The 24,998-nt window shown below is 35.4% G+C and overlaps 2 protein-coding genes across 10 annotated transcripts in view; one reads left to right on the top strand and one right to left on the bottom strand.

Annotated features, from left to right (window-relative positions):
* LOC127848007 (dynein axonemal assembly factor 11-like) overlaps positions 1 to 24,998 on the top strand; it is a 234,516-nt gene that overhangs the window by 46,583 nt on the left and 162,935 nt on the right. The window lies entirely within an intron of this gene.
* The window catches only part of LOC127848005 (uncharacterized), a 139,760-nt gene that overhangs the window by 17,779 nt on the left and 96,983 nt on the right, over positions 1 to 24,998 (bottom strand). For 5 of the 7 annotated variants that reach the window (XM_052380273.1, XM_052380274.1, XM_052380272.1 and 2 more), the window contains 29 exons: positions 22,660 to 22,817; positions 20,405 to 20,554; positions 19,338 to 19,494; positions 18,477 to 18,640; positions 16,889 to 17,053; positions 16,266 to 16,422; positions 15,927 to 16,093; positions 15,468 to 15,638; positions 9,921 to 10,088; positions 9,634 to 9,810; positions 8,694 to 8,861; positions 8,335 to 8,502; positions 8,038 to 8,214; positions 7,660 to 7,827; positions 7,236 to 7,403; positions 6,826 to 6,993; positions 6,049 to 6,228; positions 5,753 to 5,920; positions 5,074 to 5,241; positions 4,561 to 4,740; positions 4,313 to 4,435; positions 3,729 to 3,850; positions 3,254 to 3,601; positions 2,406 to 2,619; positions 1,975 to 2,249; positions 1,642 to 1,855; positions 984 to 1,226; positions 615 to 752; positions 114 to 308 (listed from right to left, as the gene is read on the bottom strand). In XM_052380273.1, the coding sequence (XP_052236233.1) occupies positions 114 to 308; positions 615 to 752; positions 984 to 1,226; positions 1,642 to 1,855; positions 1,975 to 2,249; positions 2,406 to 2,619; positions 3,254 to 3,601; positions 3,729 to 3,850; positions 4,313 to 4,435; positions 4,561 to 4,740; positions 5,074 to 5,241; positions 5,753 to 5,920; positions 6,049 to 6,228; positions 6,826 to 6,993; positions 7,236 to 7,403; positions 7,660 to 7,827; positions 8,038 to 8,214; positions 8,335 to 8,502; positions 8,694 to 8,861; positions 9,634 to 9,810; positions 9,921 to 10,088; positions 15,468 to 15,638; positions 15,927 to 16,093; positions 16,266 to 16,422; positions 16,889 to 17,053; positions 18,477 to 18,640; positions 19,338 to 19,494; positions 20,405 to 20,554; positions 22,660 to 22,817 (5,219 nt within the window). The remainder of the gene's footprint in view (positions 1 to 113; positions 309 to 614; positions 753 to 983; positions 1,227 to 1,641; positions 1,856 to 1,974; positions 2,250 to 2,405; positions 2,620 to 3,253; positions 3,602 to 3,728; positions 3,851 to 4,312; positions 4,436 to 4,560; positions 4,741 to 5,073; positions 5,242 to 5,752; positions 5,921 to 6,048; positions 6,229 to 6,825; positions 6,994 to 7,235; positions 7,404 to 7,659; positions 7,828 to 8,037; positions 8,215 to 8,334; positions 8,503 to 8,693; positions 8,862 to 9,633; positions 9,811 to 9,920; positions 10,089 to 15,467; positions 15,639 to 15,926; positions 16,094 to 16,265; positions 16,423 to 16,888; positions 17,054 to 18,476; positions 18,641 to 19,337; positions 19,495 to 20,404; positions 20,555 to 22,659; positions 22,818 to 24,998) is intronic. The other 2 variants (XM_052380277.1, XM_052380278.1) reach the window with 2 other exon arrangements.

Here is a 24,998-nt window from a genome sequence, read left to right on the forward strand (position 1 = left end):
GTATATTAAAATTGGTTCTTTATTTCTTTTTATTTTTAAAGTTTTATATACAGACAAAACAGTTCCAAGATGGTTAATTCATTAAAACAAGAAGCGCCTATACAATTACTTACATGCCTGACCGTAAAAAAATATTTCCATATCACTTGCATTAAAATGAAGCTGACTCCCATTTGGGTACACAAAATCATTGAAAGGGTCTCTATCAAAATTTCCTAGGAGACCTTTTGTAACGTTGCTGAATGCATTTGGTACAATCGCATCCAATGACAACATTCCTGCTCCTTGTCCTATTTCGAGCGTTATCCCTGTGGATTGCAAAAATTATTTTCAACAAATGACAGTACTTTTATTCAATTAAAACTAAGTGACCTTTTTTTGTGAATTTTGTTGACACAATAACTACATCTATATTCGTAATAAGATAAATTATTTGTATTAGTCGAACTGTCATCGTTTTCCCGCAATGACCATTACGAAACAAAAGCTTAAACATAACGTCATGTGTGAACGAACACAAATTGGAACATTATCAGAGTGGGTTACCACTTTTTAGAGAGAAATGCTGATAAGTAGTCGTGTCAAAAACACTGCATTGTTTGGAATTAATGTACCTATCTCAAGGAATGACACCCTCAACACGCCGTCATCTTCATGAATTGTGAGTGTTGACGTATTAAACACAAACATGTCTTGTTGTACTTCCCGAAGAGTCTTTGTAAGATCAATGCCATTCCCGTACAAAGTAACATCTGTAAATACATCGTTCCCACAACATGCTCTCATACAAACATGTCTTTATACATGTAAATTTATGTACATGATACAATAAAGTATAATTTTAATAATAATTATAAGATAATTTACAAATGTTATTTAACCCTAGTCAGTTAAATACAACATGAAGTTTGAGAACTTCATAGAGTAATTGACAACAGCTTTTAAATACATCCAATGCCTACAACTTAATTGTGCACACTTACTGTCCTTAGCCTTATTAAGCTCAACGTGTATGGACGAATTTGTATTATCACGAGCTGCAAACGCTGTGAAGATTGTCGCGTCAGATAGGTTCCCGTCTTCCTTCACTGCCCTCTCCGTCCTAGCTTGGAGGGAAAATGTAACATGTGACGTCTCAATGCTTAGCAACACGTATTCCCCGAGTCCGTTGAATGTGTAGTTCATTCCGTCCAGTGTGCTCATATGCGGATCTCCCCAGAAGGATCCTTAAACATATTTGTTATAAAGTAATTATAGATTCGCACTTAGATAATAAACGAAGGACGCGGTATATTTACATTCTTGCTGTTTTGAAGGATCGAATGAACAAATGCATGAGCAATATCTGTTATGCTTATTGCAGTTATAATACATGTTTATAAAGACAAAATAATTCCAAAAATACGAAAGCATTTCGCGTTTATCATCGCTTAGCTCATACAAATTGCAACAGGTTATATCACAAGTTATCAGTTGGCACCTTTAAATAAGCGCCTATGTTCTTACTGATCTTTAGAAAATATACATTCGTGAACATCCTTCACATGTTCATAAACTCTCCTTTCTTTTACGTTAAACAAGGAGCTTGTCAAAATCCATGTATTAAACATATTTATTGTTACAATGCAAACATTCGATTACCAAATCTGTATGGAGATTCGGTGTAGCATGGACCTGTAGGATGCAGACGGTAATAGAGATCGCAGAAGTTGGATTTCATACAACATTTGTCCTTCATGATGACATCATTTGCCTCGTGATTACGTGGTGAGAATGACGGATGTGAGAAGTAAAATCCACCAGATAGTGGTTGCATGTCCACGAATGTCAATGTTGAGCGGTAATAACAACACGACTGCAAATTGTATGACAAGATAACCCTTTTATATAAGAAGTATAACATGAATTTTTAGAATCGTTTACTCAGACATAACAACAGACAAAAATAACCTATCAAGTATTACGTAAAATAACCTTTCCATGGGGCTTGAAAGCTTCGCCTAGTATCATGTCCACGCACACACTATCGTTGTTATTTTGCTGACGCACTTCGGCCCGAATCGGCCAAAACCACGGGTCCCATCGCGCAAGGTCGACGTCACATGGACACATAGGTAGACGTATTGAATAATATTGGATGTCCTGTTTTCTGTAACTGTTTTTATTGTACCACTTTATACAGTCAACACCGTGATGGCTGAATACGGAGATGTTTTCATCGATATTCTTCAACAAGAGGCCACTTATTCCTACAGTGTATTACCTGGTCTTCAGAATCAGTTAGTAAAGAACATTATATACAATAGCACAAATAATTAAAGCATGCTTTGAAACAAAAACAAAAGTGTTATTATTGCAGATGATAGTATATGGATGAAGATGGTTATATGTGTAACAATACTTACCTCCTGATTTAGAACCCAAATCCATCCGAAGTGCAGGGGTTTTGAATGAGAACACGTGGTTAAAGATAGTACCATTCTCTCCGGCGTGACCGATCCAAATAGGAATCGTTTTGTCTTTGGAATGTAGATCCCAGTTCATCAATTCATTTCCATATATTGTTACAGAATAAGTACGCACGCCATTTGAAACGATTGCCAGTTGGAACGTTGCATGCTTATACCAATTAAAACCAATTTAAATTAAGCGTAATCACGAATGAAGTCACAATAATAATTTATCATGACTATACTCTATATAGACATGCATTCATACACATTCCGATAGCATATAAGCAATATAGGGTTTCTTAATGTTTGTGTTTTATAACAGTAACAAATTGTGGCACTACAAAAATAAATAATCGTGAACGTTAATACATACTTACCATTTTCCATTTTTGGCAATTTATATTTAAGTGACTCGCTCTAATATGCCAAAAAGGCATACACACACGAAGACTATACGAATTATTCTGAATATATTATATATTATATATATATATATATATGTTTTTTATTAACATTCCATGTGCTATTTTTATCATTTATTAGGTTCACGCATTTCTTTTTCATTAAAAATGTCTTACCACGATGAGCTGTAATATACTAAAATGAATAACAAATATATTTTTTGTTGTTCTACTGCGATTGATGTCCCGATGACGATAATTGTTTGTTTTTTATAATGATTTAATTGTAAGTAAACATGACGCATCGGCGTGATCTGTCATTTAAACCTCTATGAAGTATATGCGAATGTATATAAACTGATAACAGGAAACGTATAAAATAAATAATTCCAAACTTACGTTATTGCGATTTAGTGCAGTTGCCTTTGCTTTCACGTTACTCCATGTTGCAATCAAAACAAAACTCGCGTCAAATGAAGAAATATTTTCAACGCGTTTGATTAAACTTTCAAGGAATGCTATGTCTTCCGTCGCCTTGGCTGTGAATGGATAGTTGTTTAGAATATCGTATGTCCTGAATGTAATTGACGAGGATTTGTCAACAAAGATATCTGCGAAATATGCTGCTACAACGGGGTCCTTGATATCAACTGTCGGTTCAATGATGTCCAATTTGCCTTTACCCGCCGGTACGGGTTTATTATTGGAATATTTCTTATCAAAACTAACAAGTCCACATCTGCATACCTGCAAACAATGATACATAATTTTAATGAATAAATGTGATATCAACATAAGTAGGACTATGATAAACAAGATAATAAAAAAACTAACATTCATCAAAATTATTTTAAAATATCACATAGAAACATACATGCATTGACTGTCTCATTTTGTTGAAAACTGGTATCGTATGCGAGAAAACAATGGATTCACTGCAATCATGTTGATCCATAATCACATCTCCGTTGTCTTCTCCGAATGGAAGCAATGACACTTTCAAATTATAAAAAACAAAACATAAAACTACTTAATAAAATATTAACATATGTTCTAATATTATTAAAATGTCTTTTTGGAGAAACTTACCATCCCTCTAGAAAAAAACCGACAAAATACACGACTAATACATGTACATTATAAAGAAGTGAAACTCCAGCTGCTGGAACAGTATTGAATTCTTATTATAAACAATTAGTTTGTCCTTTATTTAAGGCAAGTGACCGGTCACTTGCCCAAACAGTACAAAACAGCACAAAACAGCAGAATACAAAACAACATTAACACAAATAAGAATAAAGCTGGGGTCAATGTTATACATGTACATGCCATACATGTACTAAGGCAAGCACTTTAAAGGTAAATGAAAAAAAGAGAGTTGTATCAAGCTATTTTCATTGCATACACGTTTACAAAAGAGTTGTCGCGCAATATCCCTTTTTTGCATAAATATCTTACTTATGTCACATTTCTGTGTTCTTCGGTCTACCACCCCAGTCATGCATGAACACTTTTTATCTTCACAAATCGCGCTTATTGTCTTACACATTCTAGCATCAGCACATGGTCCACCAACGTCCGCTGAAAAACCGTAAACATGGTTTTCAAAAAAGTGTTAAGTATAGCATTCAAATGTAAACATAAGTTAAAAAGTTGTTCTATAAAAAATATGTCTTGGCTAATTGAGAAATAATTCGCATAGTTACATTTCTGAATACATGTCGGGAAAGAACTGTTCCACGTGCCCGTTGCGGAACACCAAATGACGTCATTTCCGGTCAGTAGATAATCTTCTTGACATTTGAATCGCAGTGAGGAATTAAACGTTGTAACTATAGGACTAGTAAGGATCATCATGTTGTTTGGCAAAGTGACATTGCCACAATCTGATAAATTTATCAAATACGATTATTGCTTAATATTTATTCTCACGTTATACAGCACTGTATGAAATATCAGTTTTTCGAGATTAATATATGGTTAAAAACAAATGGAGATGTTATTATTATTCGAACTGTGAATATTTTTACTAAATTCAGACTGATCGTATGCAAATTTAGTTAATTGTATAAGGTGTCCATATCCATATTTGAAAACTGAAAACAATCATTAAAGTAAATTTAGCTCGTTTGTTTGCCCTTATTTAAGCGTTCATAGTACTTTGAATCCAATTACTATATTATTGTGTACGTTATGAACATGTATATGAATACGAATACCTTTACTGATGCATGTTGGGTTACCACTCCAATGACCATCGGCTTGACATACTAGTCTACTGTCACCACGGAGATCATACCCAATATCGCACTTCACCTCGATTATTGACCCGAAGTGTGTTTCTGAGCCGGTCACAGTGCCATTTTGTAAGTCAATGCGCTCGCACACTAAGTTTGTAAAAGTAGCACATTAACATTGTATGTGAAGACTAACAACTAACATTGATCTTTATCACATGACGTACCCTGTTTCCCATGTAATATAACAATTACAAATATTTTTATCTTACACATGTGTAAAATAGTTTTTATGCGTTTTTATTGGCTTAGTTTTCGTTCGATGACCAATTTCGCATTTTGCTCTTTTGCTGAAATGACGTCGCAACGTCAAATGACGTCACGAAATGTAAGCAACATTCGGGATGAATCATAACGTTTGCGTAAATATTTATTTTATTTGCTCATTTAAAAGCATGTGATAAATAAGATCTGACACTCGTTGTCATTTCATAACATATTTTATTAAACTCGTCCAGGAAATTCGTTAGTAAAATTCCTGAACTCGTTTAATAAAATAGGGTATGATATGACAACTCGTGCCAGATTCTTATATTTATTAAATGTGCGCTTTAACTCTCATTTCAAAGTAAGTTTTACTTTTCATACGAAAGATTCTTACCAACGATATTGCATCTCGGATAAACTGTCCAGTTACTGTTATTCTGACATTGTATGATAGGTTCGCCGGACAATAAGAAGCCATTTTCGCAAGATACTGAAACCACGTCACTGAAGTAAAATGAGGTCCCATTAACGACGCCGTTTGTTGGGGTTGGGTTATCACAGTCTACAACGATAAAAATAAACAATAATTCGTTTACATTTCTGAGAGAAGCCATGCATACAGAAAACGCTTAGAAATTGCAACTTATTATGAACATCAACCATTAAATAGTAAGCAAAGTCTTATATTACACTTGCGAACGCACGTCGGGACTGAACTGTCCCATTTGCCGTTTGCGTCACACCAAAGAACGCCATTTCCGGTCAGGTGATAACCATCATTGCACTGAAATCGCAACGATGAATTAAACGTTGTTACCACAGGACTTGTTAGTATGATACCATTGGTTGGTACGGTCACGATGCCACAATCTGAAACACAAATCAACAAAATGTAAACATACTATAGGATTGTTAAAAATTGGAGGGACATAACCAGTTAACATATTGAAATGTACTTGTAATTTATTTAAGATTTTTTTTTCATTTCATCGGCGAATGATCAGAAAAATGATACCTCGATTGCAAAGATGCCGAATGCATATAAGACGTTATTTTCCCGACATGTTTACACCGTTGGAATGCAGATGTCTATTTATTTGATAGTGAATGAATATAGTGTTTTTTTTTTGGTTTCATCTCCGTCGAAAGTAACGTTCGCGCCAATCTACATCATTTATGTACTGACAAATATAAAACCCAACGTCTTTAAGACTCGCACAAACATGACTGTTTGCGAACACTTTTGAATTAAAAAGTAGTGCGGTCATGAATAATTACGTTTTGATTTTCATACGCAGTGCTTTCATTGTGAATGTAGAACGAGTCATGTGGGAGGAATATCCAATCAGAAATCAGAATGCAGAGTTGCAATTGTCGGTGGCATATTAACGAAATGTTTGATGCAAAACATTATACTTCATTGTATAAATCTTTATGAAGTGATTAAAGTGAAAACAAAATGCATACTTTGAATGACGCATGCTGGTTTATCGCTCCAGTGACCTTTTCCTTGGCATGTCAGTTTGTTGTCACCCCGAATAATATATCCAGTATGACATTTCACTTCAATAACAGCTCCATACTCTCTTCCTGCGCCGATCACACTACCATTTTCAACTTCCATCTCTTCACATACTAAGAAAACCAGAGTTTGAATGCTTACTATTTAATCTTAATGAATTCGCCAGAAGTATGTATGGGCTAGTGCTAATTTGTTCTATATAGTTGTTTAAGTGATTTTTTGTAACATCTATGCGTTACTCCCTTTCTAAGCAAATGCTGTTTTAAATCTTTTTTGTGACATATATGGGTCTCTTTCAACAGTGTTTTCCTAATATAAAGTTAGGGAACTATTATAAATTATATCTATTGATTACCAATTGGTGAGCATGTAACATTATCACTCCATCCAGTTTGAGTGCAGATAATTATACTTGGGCCTTGTATTTCGAATCCGTCGTTACAAGTGATAAATGCCTTGGAATATAGGGTTGTTGAATTATTTGTCACCACGTCTGCATTCGATATGGCTGGTCTCCCACAATCTGGTTATAAAAGAAGTTAACGTTTCTTGTTTTTCGACTCAAACCTTATAAAACGCTGAACACACATCGTTCAATGATAATTGGAATATGAAAGATTAAATATTAACGAATAATGTAGGTCGTAGTAAGTTCTGAGTTGTTATTACCGAATTAGTTTGGTTAGCTTTACAAATCACTGTTGAATAGCAAACTTTTTTATTGGGGTAAACTTTTCAGATTATAACATAAACATAAAACGATCGTCAATGTCACGTACCGGAAGAGTCGCATATTGACTTCCCAGACCACGTTCCGTTTCTAAGACATGTGATGACTGACTCTCCCGATAGCGTATAACCGTTTTCACACGAAACACGCACTACTGTATTGACTGTTGTTTTTGATGAATTCACCAGACCCTTCGAAGGAGTTGGGTCTCCGCAATCTGTACAAAAAATATTTTGTCTGTTAAGTGAAGTTTTGTCTATGCCAAAACAATTGCGATTCATCGGATATTAAGAATTATCACTCGGGACATTAAGTGTATGCTAGGAACCACTTTTCTTTTTTATTACATGGCTAAATGTTTAAATATGCTTCCATTTTGGCATTTGTTATTGAAACAAAGCTGTAATAGGTGTGAGGTAATAATTACCAATGAGTTCACATTGCGGAACAAGCGAGTAATTCCATATGCCGCTGGCTTCACATTTCACGGTCCAGGAACCAAGTGGTTTGAAATCTGGATGACATCTGACATCTGCTATCTGCCCGTAGGTAGTTGCATTACCGATATTAACACTCATCGCGGAAATGTGTAGGACACCACAATCTGTCAATTAGACAATTTCAAACATTTAAACAGGCTGTTCCCATAATGTATGATAACGTTATTGATATGACTTTCTATTTCAATTCATATGTGGCTTGTATGTTCATAATATCTGTTTACCAACTATCGTGCAGTGTGGGTAGTCCGTCCAACGGCTGTTGTTCTGACATCGTATGACGGAATGGCCAGATAACGAAAATCCAGTTACACACGATACTGACAGAACATCATCGAGGTAGTGTGACGTCCCGTTAATGAAGCCATTATTTGGTGTCGGATCATCACACTCTGCATGCGTATAACATGATTGTAGAAAAAATGATTGTTTTTTTATTTCTTTAAACTGAAATGATATTTTTTAGCTCCGGCAAATGTAACATTCTTGAACTTAAACCTAAAACCATTAATTGGCTTCTAAAAGAACTGAAAAGCCTTATTTCACATATGAATACCGATTGTTATTCAAAACGTTATATTACCTATCAAAGAACAAAAGGGCGAACCAGACCACTTTCCATTCTGTTGACAAACCAACACCGCATCACCAACCAGATGTCGACCATAGTCACATTCCACGCCAACCACAGTTCCAATAGTCGATGTGGTGTCGTTGACGCGTCCATATATAGGAGCAGATGATCCACAATCTGTAACATGTCCATACAGGGATTCTCGTGAAATATATTTAATCATAATATAAGAAAAGCAGGTCGAATAATCTTAAATATATTAAAGTAGTATTAATACTCAAAATCAACGAAAATGTCGTACACTATTTCGTAAAATAAAGCTAAACAATTTAAATCATTGTTCCTTATGGCAATTGCCGACATTTCAACGCAAAATGTGGTCTGGTATAATAGATGTTTGTAGATACAAAATGCTCGTTTTCATTATTGTTTTGCATATTTAATTCCATTTTGATTTCTCGCATCGATATCTATTCAAACGACACGTGAGCATAAACATGGTACCATTTTAATGCTCGTGTGTCGTATGAATAGATATATTCGCGGGAAATTAACATGAAATAAATTGTGCCACAAATAAATAAAAACGAGCATTTTGTATCTACACAAATCTATGTAATCATACCACATCTAGCGTTGAAAATGCGGATATTGCTATAAGGAACACTGATTGTTTAGGTGTTAACTTAATTTTACGAAATACTTTACGAAATTTTCGTTGATAATAAGCGTTAGAGACTTAAAATATTGAGATATAAAATAAAATTCTGCGCATTTCATAAACGTCTAAGCTAAAAATTAAACTCTAGCCATCAATATATTGAACTAGGCAAAAACATTTGAGTTCATTCCCCGCCATTGATTGTATATACATTGGCCTACAATCACGGCACTTGAAAGCTTAAACATATTTAATACTGAATCATTTTATTATGGAAAAAAACCATACCAATCAGTTTACAATCTGGAACATGCGTGTAATTCCAAACGCCGTTAGCTTCACATTTCACCGCCCATGATCCGCTTGGACTAAACTCATATTTACACTTTACAACTGCTATTTGTCCGTAGGTAGTTGTGTTCCCGATGTCAATCGTCATATTGGCGATGGTCAGGGCGTTACAGTCTTGAAAAAAGAAGTATATTAATTCAGCTCAAGTAAACTTTCAGGAGTGTTGATTCACATAATCTCTATGTGTCTAAAGTGATTTAATCCATATGGGAATAAGTTCTTACCAACAATAGTACAGGTTGGATCATCAGTCCAATAACTGTTATTCTGGCATGTTATGACGGCGTCGCCGGATAAAATATAACCGGTATCACACGAAACAGAGACGACGTCATCGAGGTAATATGACGTCCCCTTAATTTCGCCATTATCTGGCGTTGGATCTCCGCAATCTGCAATTGTACATGGTATATTTTGTTATCTTACAATATGTGCCACTTATAGATTAACTTTCGCATTATTTACTAAAATGCTGTGTCTTCGCATTAAATTTATGTAATCAAAATAATAAACAATTACACACAGAAGGCTTTTCCTGGGCACATGCAATCATATAACTAGCTTTTTTTTGGTTCGTGTTGTATATCATCTGTGCACAGCATCTGTGCAACCCGTCTTTTTGACATCGTGCGTCCTGCGTTCTACATTATAAGCCGTAAGCCAACAGTCATCGGTCGCCCTTCAACCATCAAACGAAGTTTTCTTCTAAAACGCTAATCAGATTAAAAAAAACAACTCCACAGGAACGATCCATATAGATTCCTCTTTTAAAACTATTAAATTTTTTCCGGGGGGCTGCATATTTAGACTATAAGAACTAAACAATTAGTTTAGGGGTTAAATAATTCCTATATGTCATCGTTTTTAGATCCTGTTCTGAATTTGTCTAAATCATGCCTGCTGATAAAAACTAACCACTACCTTACAGGGGTCGCGTATTTTATAAAGCCTCATGTAGTAAATAAGTCCAAAAATTTCATAAGTGGTATGTTACATCAAATAGTAGTTCAGTGGTCATTTTGTTTAAATGATGCCCTAGGGGCAAAACTGGCTACGCTCCAGTTGCCATTCATGTACACTTATGTAGTTAATAACTCAAAAACTATTTTTCCATGAAAATAACGAGGTGTTAATATTTGGTTGGTAATATGGTACAGTGGTCCTTTAATGAGTTTGTTCGAATTGTGAAGCTTTGGTGAAAACTGGCCCCGCCCCAAAGAACACATTATTTTTGTAAAGACTATTATATTTTTAAAAAATAAAACCGCATGGGTCATGTATTTTATTTTCAATGTGTAAAATTTTAACCATTTCTCTTCTAAGTTATTTAAAACAGTTGCCTGGCCCAAAACTGGTAATTTCTTTTGATCACATGCTTGATATAAACTTATGTAGTAAATATTTTTTGAAAGCTTTTTTAGCTCCCCTTATTGCTCAGGTGAGCTTTTGTGACCGGTCTTTGTCCGTCGTCCGTCCGTCTGTCCGGTTACATTTGTTCGTAAACACTCTAGAGGCCACATTTATTGGCCGATCTTCATGAAACTTGGTCAGAAGCTTTGTCCCAATAAAATCTCGGTCGAGTTCGAAACTGGGTTGTGCCGGGTCAAAAACTAGGTCACTAGGTAAAAAAAGGAAAAAACTTGTAAACACTGTAGAAGTCACATTTCATGCCCAATTTTCATGTCACTTTGTCAAAATGTTTGTCTTAATCATATGTTGGTGGAGTTCAAAAGTGGTTCCGGTCCGTTGCATAACATGGCCGCCAGTGGGCGGGGCAGTTTTCCTTATTTGACTATAGATAAACCTTGTCACAATATTTGCCCAATCATCATGAATGTTGGTCAAAACATTGGTTTTATTAAAAAAAACATGGCCGCCAGTGGGTGGGGCATTTTTCTTTACATGTATATAGTGAAAACATGTGAACGCTCTAGAAGTCACATGTTTGGCCCAATTTTCATGAAATTTGGTCAGAACATTTGTTTTCTTGATATGAGAGTTGAGTTCGAAAATGGTTCCGGTCAGTTGAATAACATAGCTGCCGGGGGCAGTTTTCTTATATTTAAATAGTAAAAAAGCTTGTGAACACTCTAGAAGTCACATTTTTTGCCCAATCATCAGTAAATGTGGTGAAAAGATTGGTTATATATATATCTCAGATGAGTTCGCAAATGGTCCCGAACGGTAAAAAAACATGGCTTCCAGGGGGTGGGGGCAGTTTTCATTATGTGACTTGAGAGAAACCTTGTGATCGAACACCATAGAAGTAACATTTTTGCCAAATCATCGTGAAACTTAGTCAATACATTGGTTTTATTGATTTCTCGGACAAGTTGGAAAATGGCTCAGATCGGTGAAACACACTTTTTAGCTCACCTAATTGCTCAGGTGAGGTTTTAGGATTGGTCTGTGTCCGCCGTCCGCCTGTTCACATTTGGTTTGTAAACACTCTAGCATTCACATTGCTCAAGCATTCTTTATCAAAGTTACTGAAGGATCTCAGTCAAGTTTGATAATTAGCAAAATCACATAATTAATGACATAATTATTGCCCTTAGATTTTCCAACTTTTCATTATATTATACAAACTCCTTGTGAAGAGGTCACAATCTTGTTTCAGATTGTATTAATTCTTAAAGCAAAGTTTGATGTTTGGTGAGGGGGGTTAACTCAAAATATAGGTCACCAGGTCAAATCTTACAAAAACTAAAACACTCCATACGTCAGAGTTTTGGTTCAATAATGATGAAACTTGACCAGGATGTTTGTCTGGACAATATCTAGGTCAAGTTTGACGTTTGGTAAAGATTGAATGAACCGACTCTCTACAGGTGAGCGAACTAGGGCCATCTTGGCCCTCTTGTTTTGGAAACCGTTTTGGTCTGAGTTAATATGTATAACATCTTATAGTGCTCTTCTAAAAAGGAAAGTTCAAATAGGATCGATGAGGTTAAAACTTACGACAGCACGGGATCACATATTTTATATAGACTGATTGTTACAAGCTAAAAAACCCAACAAGTTCCAGACCTTTGATAGTTGGTATGCAACATCACGTAACGATTCTGTACAAATTGTGTTTAGATCATGTCCATGGGGTCTCGTGATTAATTAGATTCAAAGATTGTTCAAGTAATGCCCCAGCGGTCCAAACAAGCCAACCTCCTGGATTACATAATCTAGGTGCATAGACTTATATTGTTGAATAACTATTGTATCTTTTTCTTTAAAACAACAAGACCAAAATATGTAATATTTTGCATGTATTATAATAGTCAAACAGTGTCCCGGAGTTCAGGAGTGACCTGCCTTGAGGATGTAGAGGTAAAATTTTTAGTTTTGAATTTAATGGTATAATTACATCTCCAGAACTCAAAAGCAAGTAGCTTTAATGTTCGCGTGCCCATTTGTTTGTTTGTTTAGCTGCCCTTTTAAGCAACATTTCTGTCATATCACGATGGTCATTTAAGCAACTCTCATTTCTCCAGAGAAAGCTGGTTTAGCACTATTCAGAGCTCAAACATTCTATACATAGATGGTGAGGTCAGTACGTTATTGTCACCTCTATACTAAGACGCATCACATTCCCCTGGTTTGAGGAATTATGCTTTTGTCAAAGTAGTTCTGCGTAGGAATGAAAATGTTAATAATGCAAGAAAAAATGTTTTTTATTGTGTGTTTAAAACGGATTGCTGTTTAAAGAAATGTTATTTAATTATGTTTTAATGTGATTTTGAATCCCTATCAAGACTGATAGCGATTATCAGAAGCACGATTACCTGACCTACTTTCGCTTTCACTTTTCACTCGTAAAAGAAGTGCTACCCACAATTTCTTTCGCGTGAGTACACAGGTCAGTTCGACCGGTGTGTACACAATGGAGCTCAAACGTTTGAGAATAACCGAAAACCGTTCTTCTTTATTCAGAGGTATGACGCAAATGGCTGTAGAAAATATTTCATAATCAATCCCCACACAAGTTATATGGCCGGGGCGGGAATCGAAAGCGCTATCCTCGGATTTTAAGTACGATGCACTACCAACTGAGCTAAGCGGCTGTCACACTGCTATGATATTTGGTATCGGACATCAGAGTGCGGTTCTCCACAAAGATTGTTCATGTATGCCCCCCATTTTCAAAACTGTCTTCGCCCAACTACACGGTTGAACGATTTTGGCCATATTGGTTCTCTTGTTTGAAGGGTAATCATTACATGTTAATATTCATTAACCCGCATTGCACGTAAGTGTGGGAAAGGTGTGATGTTCTGCATATACGTACACTGAGAACATTACGGTGTTTGACCAGACAAGGCGTTACATCAGTTTTACTAATCTACATGTTATTGTTTTTTCGGTGTATGAAACGTTGTGAATAGTACAGGCAAATTATAACTTGCCTGTGATACTCGGCAAGCCCTCAAACCAGTTTAAAATCCTTATGCTTGGAACGTAATGTTCCAATTCGGTGATCCAAATTTTAATAATCGAATGTAAACGGTTGCTTCTCAATTATCAAATTAGTGAATAGGAAGAAATAATTTTCAGCATAATATAGTTTCTGGGGTTTCATGTTTTGCTCCATAACATTAACAAAAAAAGCATACGGCATATTCTTTTTCATGGTCTAGAGTAGTAATGCTTATGTTTTTATTAACGATTGAGTGTTTTGTAAAACTTGGTAAAGTGTGAGGTTGGACATGTCTTTAAATCATGTAAACGAACCATCCTTTATATTGACAATCTAATTCTTGTATTTTAGTATTTTATGTGTTGTGTCTTATATATTTTAAACTTGATTTTAATAGGCAAGTGATCACCTGGCGTAAATAAAAAAACTTTTGGATGCTGACGAGACCTTCCCTTTATGTTCTGTCTCTTAGATTTCATCATTCCTCGATTGTATAACATTTGCGTAACGTATGTTGTTACTTATAACTTTATATATATTATGCATTCAAATTAATCCATGAACGTATAAACTATTTAATCAACTTAAGGTAGCGCCACTGTAATGATTCCCCGCGTGCTCTTCGAACATTTAAGAGCCTTTTTTACCTGTTTACTTATGGATATCTAATTTAAGCAGGTACTAATGTGAAGTTGTCGTTGCCGAGTGGTTAAGGCGATAACCTTGAAATCTTTGGTGATCTTCCCGCGCAGGTACGAATCCTGCCGACAACGCATACTTTTTTCGACGCGTTTTATTTCTTTTCTAACATAATTTGATTTAATATAGCATATACGCTTTGTTTATTGTTAAATAGTAGTCCGATTTTCCAGTAATAACACAAGTTCAAAATATAATTCAAATGACACTATTTTTAATCTTATAACACTTTGTTTTAAACCAACCAAATTTCTACTTGGCTGAAACCACTTACATTTCATGGCGCTCTTCCATAGATAACAAGTTATAAAAGTAAATGTCTGTAAAAGAATATTTATTTCATATTGTTGAACCTTTAAACACCTATACTGCATCTGCACACATTCACTGCATGCCCTTATTTGGAAACTGAATGAATTATGAAACTTGCATATACCCCAGGGGTGCAGTGCAGATAAACTATACACAAATCGAGCGTGGGAGTGGTTTAGAAAAACCAGTATATTTTTTACAAAAGCATGGAAAGCCTACCTAGAAGTTTGCATGCAGTTCAAAGAAATGAGGCTGATTAAGAAAATAATACATTAGAATATATTTTAAAAGGTGCCCATTACAGTTGCGCTATCTTAAATTCATCTATACTGTTTTCTATAGATGTTACCTATTAAACGACAAAATGGTGCGCTTGTCCAATTTCCGTCTTCTTTGCAAACAATTACTGAGTCACCTACTAGTATTCGACCACGTTCACATGCGACGCTGATTGAAGATCCCACATTTGTTGAAGTGTCGTTGACGCTACCAAACTGTGGCGTTGGGTTAACGCACTTTGCTATTAAATTCAAATATTCATTCAATTTCAATAAATTAAACATAAATAAAAGTTCGTTGGATACCGTGTTAATTGCAAATTTTGATATTATTCAGACAGCTATCGTTTTACTTTTAGATTGTGAAATGAACACTTTCTCTTTCATTTGTCTAATAATTATTTTTGTGTAAAAGTATACTAAATGTTTAACAATATTTGATGTTTAATATATTCGCTATTTTAACTTAAATACATATACGGCTTATATATTTCAACGTTTGATTGTTATACGCTATAAATTTGTCTTACCTGTGATACCTGTACATGTAACGGCTACGTCCTCGCTATGAGAACAATCGTGGTAAGTTGAATACTGGCAATCATTGATGTGAGAACTGTTGGCATCACATGCCATGTTATCGACATAAACAGGTCCCGTTCCTTGAATAGATGATGTGCGGAATCCTTCAGCAGAACTGAATAGAAATGGGAGGGAAAATTCTTACAACCTTTTCAGGCGATAAATATCAAAGACAGGATGCATATACGTTTATTTTCATTACCCTAGAACTGTCTAGTGGTTTAGCGCTTAGGTTTGTCAAATAAAATATTACAAGTGTTAACGTATTTCAACAATCAGACACCTACTAAAAGCCTATCATTTTGCAAATAACGTTGGCTTCCTCGATCCCAAATAGATCATTGCATACTGTTCCCCACGTGTTGAACACTTTGATCTCAACTCTGCCGTCAAAGGTACTATTTCCGTCAACAAGTCTTATTTCCTGAATGTAAAGCGGATAACCTGAAAAATATATTTCTATTGAAATATATAAAGAAAATATTTAAACATGAAGGTTTATATGTCTGTATTTACTTAACTTAAGAAGGCAAGCACAGTCTGTAATCAAATGGTTTGATCTTGTGAACAGGATATATTAATAAATATAATAGCAATATGCAATAACGCTTTATGACCACAAAGAACACAAATAAATTCATGCATGCACATTTTAACGAAACTGTGCTTATTCTTTGCATACGTCTGACTAAATTCATTTGCATTTCAGTTGTTCCAAAATAAAGGACACTTACGTTATACAGCTAATTTAATAGTACACATTATGATTTGTTCATGTATTAAAATAATATATATGACGTTGCCATGATCTATTAAAATGTTTAATTCAAATCCAACCGATTCAGTAGGGCTATTTATATTTATCAGTCGCTTCAATTGTCAGGAATTAAAATCTTGAATCGATACATACTGTATTCCTGACATTCTTCAATAGTCGTCCAACCATTTGCAGTGCATATCATACGCAGATATCCGACGTAGGTTTTTTTAAATTCGCAGTTAGCGAACAAACTCGTTCCGTTGTACTGGAAATAATTAACGCTCCAACTTGCAAAAATGTCCGGTTTCCCACATTCTAAAATGCAATAATTAGTTCGTAAACATTTTTGGTACTTATACAATGAATAACGGGTTGTAAAAGGTATAATATAAACATATCCATCTACCTATCCATCTACCTATCTGCCTGCCTGCCTGCCTGCCTGCCTGCCTGCCTCCCTCCCTCCGTCCCTCCCTCCTCCCTCCCTCCCTCCCTCCGTCCCTCCCTCCCTACCTACCTACCTACCTACCTACCTACCTACCTACCTACCTACCTACCTACCTACCTACCTACCTACCTACCTACCTACCTACCTACCTACCTACCTACCTACCTACCTACCTACCTACCTACCTACCTACCTACCTACCTACCTACCTACCTACCTACCTACCTACCTACCTACCTACCTACCTACCTACCTACCTACCTACCTACCTACCTACCTACCTACCTACCTACCTACCTACCTACCTACCTACCTACCTACCTACCTACCTACCTACCTACCTACCTACCTACCTACCTACCTACCTACCTACCTACCTACCTACCTACCTACCTACCTACCTACCTACCTACCTACCTACCTACCTACCTACCTACCTACCTACCTACCTACCTACCTACCTACCTACCTACCTACCTACCTACCTACCTACCTACCTACCTACCTACCTACCTACCTACCTACCTACCTACCTACCTACCTACCTACCTACCTACCTACTACCTACCTACCTACCCTACCTACCTACCTACCTACCTACCTACCTACCTACCTACCCTACCTACCTACCTACCTACCTACCTACCTACCTACCTACCTACCTACCTACCTACCTACCTACCTACCTACCTACCTACCTACCTACCTACCTACCTACCTACCTACCTACCTACCTACCTACCTACCTACCTACCTACCTACCTACCTACCTACCTACCTACCTACCTACCTACCTACCTACCTACCTACCTACCTACCTACCTACCTACCTACCTACCTACCTACTACCTACCTACCTACCTACCTACCTACCTACCTACCTACCTACCTACCTACCTACCTACCTACCTACCTACCTACCTACCTACCTACCTACCTACCTACCTACCTACCTACCTACCTACCTACCTACCTACCTACCTACCTACCTACCTACCTACCTACCTACCTACCTACCTACCTACCTACCTACCTACCTACCTACCTACCTACCTACCTACCTACCTACCTACCTACCTACCTACCTACCTACCTACCTACCTACCTACCTACCTACCTACCTACCTACCTACCTACCTACCTACCTACCTACCTACCTACCTACCTACCTACCTACCTACCTACCTACCTACCTCTTTATCTATATTTGACATAAGCAGTTTGAGTACATGAACAATTGTTCAATGTTGTTATAACAAATAAAATAAATATAATCAAAATATGACTTGCCATTGCAAAGTAAAGACACATCTTCGCTGTGACTGCATTGTCCGTTTTGAACGTATAGACATTCGTCAAGGGAAGCTTCAGCTCCATCACAATGTAGTTGATCAATGTGTACAGGTCCAGAGCCATTGCCATATCTGGTAACAGGGATGTATACAGTTCTGTACCTGTTAAAGAAAATGAATTATGATACATTTTACCATAATGTATATATAAAACATATGTGGTGTTCCCTATTGATTTAAAAGCTATATATCGATGAAACACATCCTAATTATTATTTGCACATCGCACGTTTAAGTTGTTTTCAAGACCCCCCCAAGTGCGAGAATGATAACGTCGCATTTAATTTGATGTTGGCATGAGACTATTTGGCCATATATAAATGTTGGGCTAACATGACGAAAGCGAAAGTGAAATTAACATGAATATTGTAAAGAAACCGAGGTCTACGAGTAAACGTACATACAGATGAGTTCGCTTTTAAAACATTGATACTCAGAACTACGTGAACGCTGTTTTTCCGCTAATTTCGTTTATCGTGTGTATATGTAAACCTTTTATAGTATTTAGAAGTTTTATATCTGAAAAGATGCTTTGGCATAAATGCAGTAAGCAGCAACTGCAATTTAATTATTATATATTTTTATTAAATTCGCAATAAGCAAGAAGCATCAAACCAATTTTTCTTCCCTTCGACATATATTCACCAATTTATGTATTCTAAAAATGTTATGTATGTCTATTATACATTTATAATCAGAAATCGAGTTTGTAAAGCACATCACTACATTCGAAATTAATTAAACTCATTACGTCTAATTTAACACGTGTTTAAATTTGAACTGTTCTGAAATGGTATACCTAGAATTGACAGATTTACATATCATATCAGCATCATTGTAGTCAAAATTGCTGTCACATATTGTTCCATAAACGCCGTCCACAGCTATTTCCACTCGACCTACGTTAGGACCTGGTCCATCAACAAGTCGAACATCTGTTATATTCAGTGGTGGGTCTGCAATCATTATTTATTGCATTACGCCAGAAAAGCCACGAAGGCCACAATCTCACAAAAATTGGTCTTTCAATTTTAAATCATTGTTGTATTAACAACTATTTTCCTACAGCTTAGGGGAAAGCAATCGTTAGTTCCATATATAAATCGGGTCCTCGTTGAAATAACAATTATTGGTGAATGCCAGTAACACCTTACATGCATAAAGTTGATATCATTTAAAGATTTATCGATTTAGACAAATTGTGAATGATAAATCTATGGTAACATTTTCAACAATCAGTATTTATCCCTACGCGGTTCTATTTAAAGTAGTGCCCTATTTTGAAGATTTCATTTTCTCTTCTGGTATTTAAGTCATTAAGCATTGCATAGACGCCTTTCGTGTTTATATTCTATATCATGTGTGTCTCTGTAATATTTGGGCGAATTTCATTGGAGACCGAGCTGAAAGATGAACGTTTGGGATGCATCAACTGAGGTACTGAGCTTTTGACGGCAGCAACTGCCAATGTGTGCATTCAAGCGAATTACATGTTATTTGATGCAACACGTCATATGTGTCCTATTTAGATTTTCGAACGATTACAAATTCACCTTAAGTTTTAAACTAGTAATGTACAATCTGAAAAAAGGATAATCAAGAAAAATGCATGGCCATTTCAGAGTTTTAAGTGTGGTACTATGGGCATTGTATTTAGTGTAATCTAACTATAACTAATCTGGTCGAGGCACCACCCATTACAGTTTAGTCATTTACATTTTATATTGGTTCCAATCAAGTTCTTTGAAAATATGTTCGCATAAATACCCACATGAGGGTGGATTTAATTCATTATTACTAAACGGAGAGTATGCAAGCGTTAAATTTAACTTCGATCATGTTCGCCTTTTGTACAAGACAACTTACTGCGACTGCAAACAATGTTTGGAGGCGACCATTGTCCGTTCTGGCATACGGTGACATTAGAACTGAACCCAGCATTGCAAATTGGAGTTGCGACAGTTCCATTTAAGCTGTATGTCACCGATCCACCGGGTACTATCAAGACGGGGCATTCTGCAATTAAACGTTGTGTGTGTGTGGGTAGTTCGTGTTTGTTTCAGAGTAAACATTTCTATTCCAGTTAAAATATATGCAATGACGGTCGAGCGAATGTTATGTCAATGTGGTAGATATTCCTAATTGAAACAGGACATATGTAGCATTTTTAGTGGAAAAAATACATTCCATACGGTTGTCTTTTCCTTCTTAACTGAAACTCAGACTTTTCTTAAATATTTATCATTACTATAAGCCTTATTATTAATCACGTGACATTGTTTGCAGCGATGCTACTGTAGACAATTAAATGTTGTTTTAGGCGGATACCAATGTGTGTATCTGCTTGTTTTATGCGACGTTAATGAACTTTTTTTTTTATATATTATAGCCATTTGAGGACATGTCATCTATGTTATTCATGGACCGAAGTCGTAGTTTTCGGAAACGTGTTCACTATTTATCATTGCTCGAAGTTGGATTTTCTATTTCTAACATTGTCTTTTTTATGTTTTATAAATAAGTCATACAACTACTGTTTCAGTTTAAAACAATCATTCGTGTAGAGGGCGATAAAAAGCGCCACCGCACAGCTGTGTGTGACACAGGCTTAACGTCATTCGTTCATTTTTAATACGCGCTGTTCTTGTTAGACAAACAAGTTACATTATATTACTTTGGATGGTTTTTCGTACGTTATGGACCTAAACCGGTCATACATATTTATGTGAGGTAAACTATATTAAATCGGTATTTTCCTTTGTTGCTTTTCGATTTGAATTACATAACTGTGTGGTTAATATTTATTAATACTGGTAATTGTGTGGAAAATTCTTTCCTTAAGGTGAGGCATGCTTTTCACTGGGGTTAAACCTTAACATTGACTCTTCCAGACGGTTGACCTCAGCCTTCAAGCCGCACGCAATATGTTTACAGGAAAAGGATCATTCAATATTTGAATAGAAATTTATCAAAAAACAAATCATTATGACAATTATTATAGTTTTACATGTTCTGAAAAAAAGGAAATGGAATCGGAGCAGGTTTAAGAAATGTGGTTTTAGTTTTAAGATTTTTGTCTTGTTTTAATAAAATGCAAACTGGACGTAGTTTAATAAAAAATACTTTTTTTTAATGTTCACATATAGAGAAAAGATAGAGATAGACCCATTCGCCCAAGACTAATTGATTAAACGTGCATTTTCATACCCCGTTATGTTTTATATAATGTATCACTTGTCGGATGGTTTAAACTTTCGAAACCACATCCGAATGCGTTTAGAAATGTGACGGAGCAATTCGCCGGAGCCGATATTAACCCAAACCAAGTTTTATAAGAATTAAAAAAACCCAGCTCTATTTTTATTATATCGGTATATTCTCCGGTTAGGTTTCCCGTTAAAAATTACAGGAAATAGATTTGGATTGACACATCCCGTTATTGGTGTAAATAAAACAGTTCATTTTCGGGGTCAACCAATAAACCGGTTCTTAAAAAAAACGTAACAAACATCGGTACAATACGGTTTAGTTCAAAACTAAACTACTGTTCACAATGCGTCAAAGACTGTCCTGAACATGTATTTTTACCTTCGAACGGTTCGACATAAAACTTTTCATGAAAACCATGAAACCTTGTGAACATCACTAATCTAGTTAATAAACAAAGCTTATGTTTATGTACCGTTTTAGGGGTCAGATATTGCTTTTTTTTTGCAATATATAATAGAAGCTTCAACTTTAATTGAAATACCAGGTAAATACCAGTTAAATTGTTTGATCTAAAATTGTAAATGTTCACCTGAATTGGACATTTAATAATGTAACTTTTTAGTATTGAGATGCATGAATTGTCCTGTATTTCATAGGCAAATGGTCGCATTAGTAAAACAAACTAACTGGTACCAATACTTTTTCTCTTAAACATGTTTCCTAAATTTCTGTATTTTGTGTACCCTAACCCTAAAAACAAACGAACAAATTCAAATTCATATGACAGCACTTGTTTGTAGGTTCAAAAATATTTATAAATATTTTATACATGTTGAAGTATTTCTCTCAAGTAAAATTACATTCAATATATTCAACATATATTTACATTATTAAAATTAAAATATACAAACCTGAGCAGACCAGGGACACAGTTCTCGATGGAGGACAAAAACTAGCATGCGGGTAATAGTAGCACTGGTCAATATGAGTGGCAAGTAATGGGCAACTGTCCATTTCTAGAAGATAAGCTCCATCAACATGCTTCGAGCAACAGTAATATTGAATATAACTACAACATAAAACCATTTTAACTATGTCATTGTGTTATACCAATAAAAAACTAAACGAGTTTTCTGACAATTGAATACGATATAAATGCTTGTTTATATTTGTTCACACTTATGATATTTCCAACTTAATTACTAGGACAAGCAATTATTGAACAAAACATACGGATAACACAAAAATGCCATAGTGACACTGGGTCGCTCACCTTAATGAAACCCATCATAATGATGCGTTAAGCGGATCAGGAATGCTAGCCTTAAGATTGAAGTGCTAGTAACAGATGATACAGATGGACTAATAACAATATGATTTCAGTAAATATTGTTAAAATCATTTAATTAACCTTTCTTGACATTATCTCAAGAGTGCTTGCTGACAATTAAGCAGAAGATAGTCAGCCTTTCCGAATAGAAAAACAATGGTATTTTGTTGAATTGTTTAATATAATTATTTTAATTATTTTTGTTTGGCCATTTTGACCGTATTCTGGTCATGTCACGGTGACCAGTTAATGTTCTCAAACCTTTTCTGGGTTAACTGGTTTACAAGAAATAATGTACTTACTTATACAAATAACTTACAACGGACTAAATGTCATGACCATTCACTACATAATGTATGTGACCGGGTAAAAACTCAAGCACTGGATAATCTTATCGAAGTCCATTGCTAAAGACGGTCCGGTTTTATGGCAAAAGTTGATCCCGGGACCATATTTTGAACAATTTTCATAGCGATTAACTTGACAGTGTTTCATGCGAAAAAGCTAAGCCCTAGGCTTTCCTTCTGGTATCCGATAATTTTTTCAAGTTGTATACCATTAATATAAATAGTGAACCTGTGACCTTTCGGGGTATGGTCAATGTTTACGCCGGTTTATAATTTGGTAGAGGCCCGCTATACGATGTTACATGCGAAATATTGAAGTTATAGTCTTTCCGGCTTTGAGTAATGTAATTGCAATTTAATCGAATTTATATTTTTATATATATTGATTTACGACGAGGTTGATGTATATAAACTGATGCATGTTTTGAAACAATGACTCATTTAAAGCTTAAAGTGATATTAGTCTAGCCATCAAGAATGTTTAAGCACAAATGCGTTTTTACATTAACCTCAGAACAGATCATGGATGGTGATTAAAAAAAAAATCCATGAGACGCTTATAGTTTCAAATAATCATCTGATTTGGTTTAAACTATTAACAATTTTTAATGTTCTGTTTTACCCAAATCGGTATAACGTGATATAGTAGTTTGAGAGAATAACAATGTTAATTCGATATTCACTATTTGACCTCTGGAACCCAACGGTTTCGATCAGAGTGTAATGTTTAAACAGACTCTAGAGAAAATCACTATTTTACAGTTCAAAACATAAAACCTGTTTGTTTCTATTTGTCATTTTTATGAAGACGCATTTAATAGTATTATATATTGATGTTACATTTGTAAAAATATTGCCTTGAAATAAAACTTAAACAGGATCCATTTGTCTTTTGAAATCGAGAGAGGATATTTTTGCTATTTATGTTTATCTTTCTCTTATTTAAAATGCGACCCCTGCGAGTCCAAAGTGTTGGTCCAATTATTATTATTTTAACTAGGTTCGTGTAAGACCACTATTTGACAAATACCAAATTTGAAAGCTCTGGGTTTTGTAATTGCAAGAGCTATTTTGTAAATAACGTGTACATTTATAATATAACTCTGAAGTTTGACCACTTTAAATCCGTCCAAATGACAATATTTGGACACAATTATTTATTTCATCATTGGACATTGCTTTAAGGATATATAAACATTAACAATATTTGGGTAAATAGGCATTACATTACATAACTCTTATCGCGTGGTCAGTGAAGAACAAGGAAATTGATATGAGCAATCTTTTAAAACAACCACCCTCTGATTTTAAATACTAAATATCGAGCTTCAGTGGGTTGGTTAGAAAAAGGAGTTTTATTTGCTATATAAGTTTATTTAAACCACTTCATTCATGGATTGGAGATGATTTGGAACATTAGATAGAGAAACAAATTATAAGGTTAGGTACAAAATAGTTGTTATCTGGGTATCATGGTTTCATTGTGAAAAGTGCATTAACGTGCTCACTTCTCAAATGTATATTTTGCATTGGGTACGTACATATGCAGCTGACCGTCACGATTGATAACTTT

This window comes from Dreissena polymorpha, chromosome 10 (assembly GCF_020536995.1).
Source record: "Dreissena polymorpha isolate Duluth1 chromosome 10, UMN_Dpol_1.0, whole genome shotgun sequence".
Classification (NCBI taxonomy): domain Eukaryota; kingdom Metazoa; phylum Mollusca; class Bivalvia; order Myida; family Dreissenidae; genus Dreissena; species Dreissena polymorpha.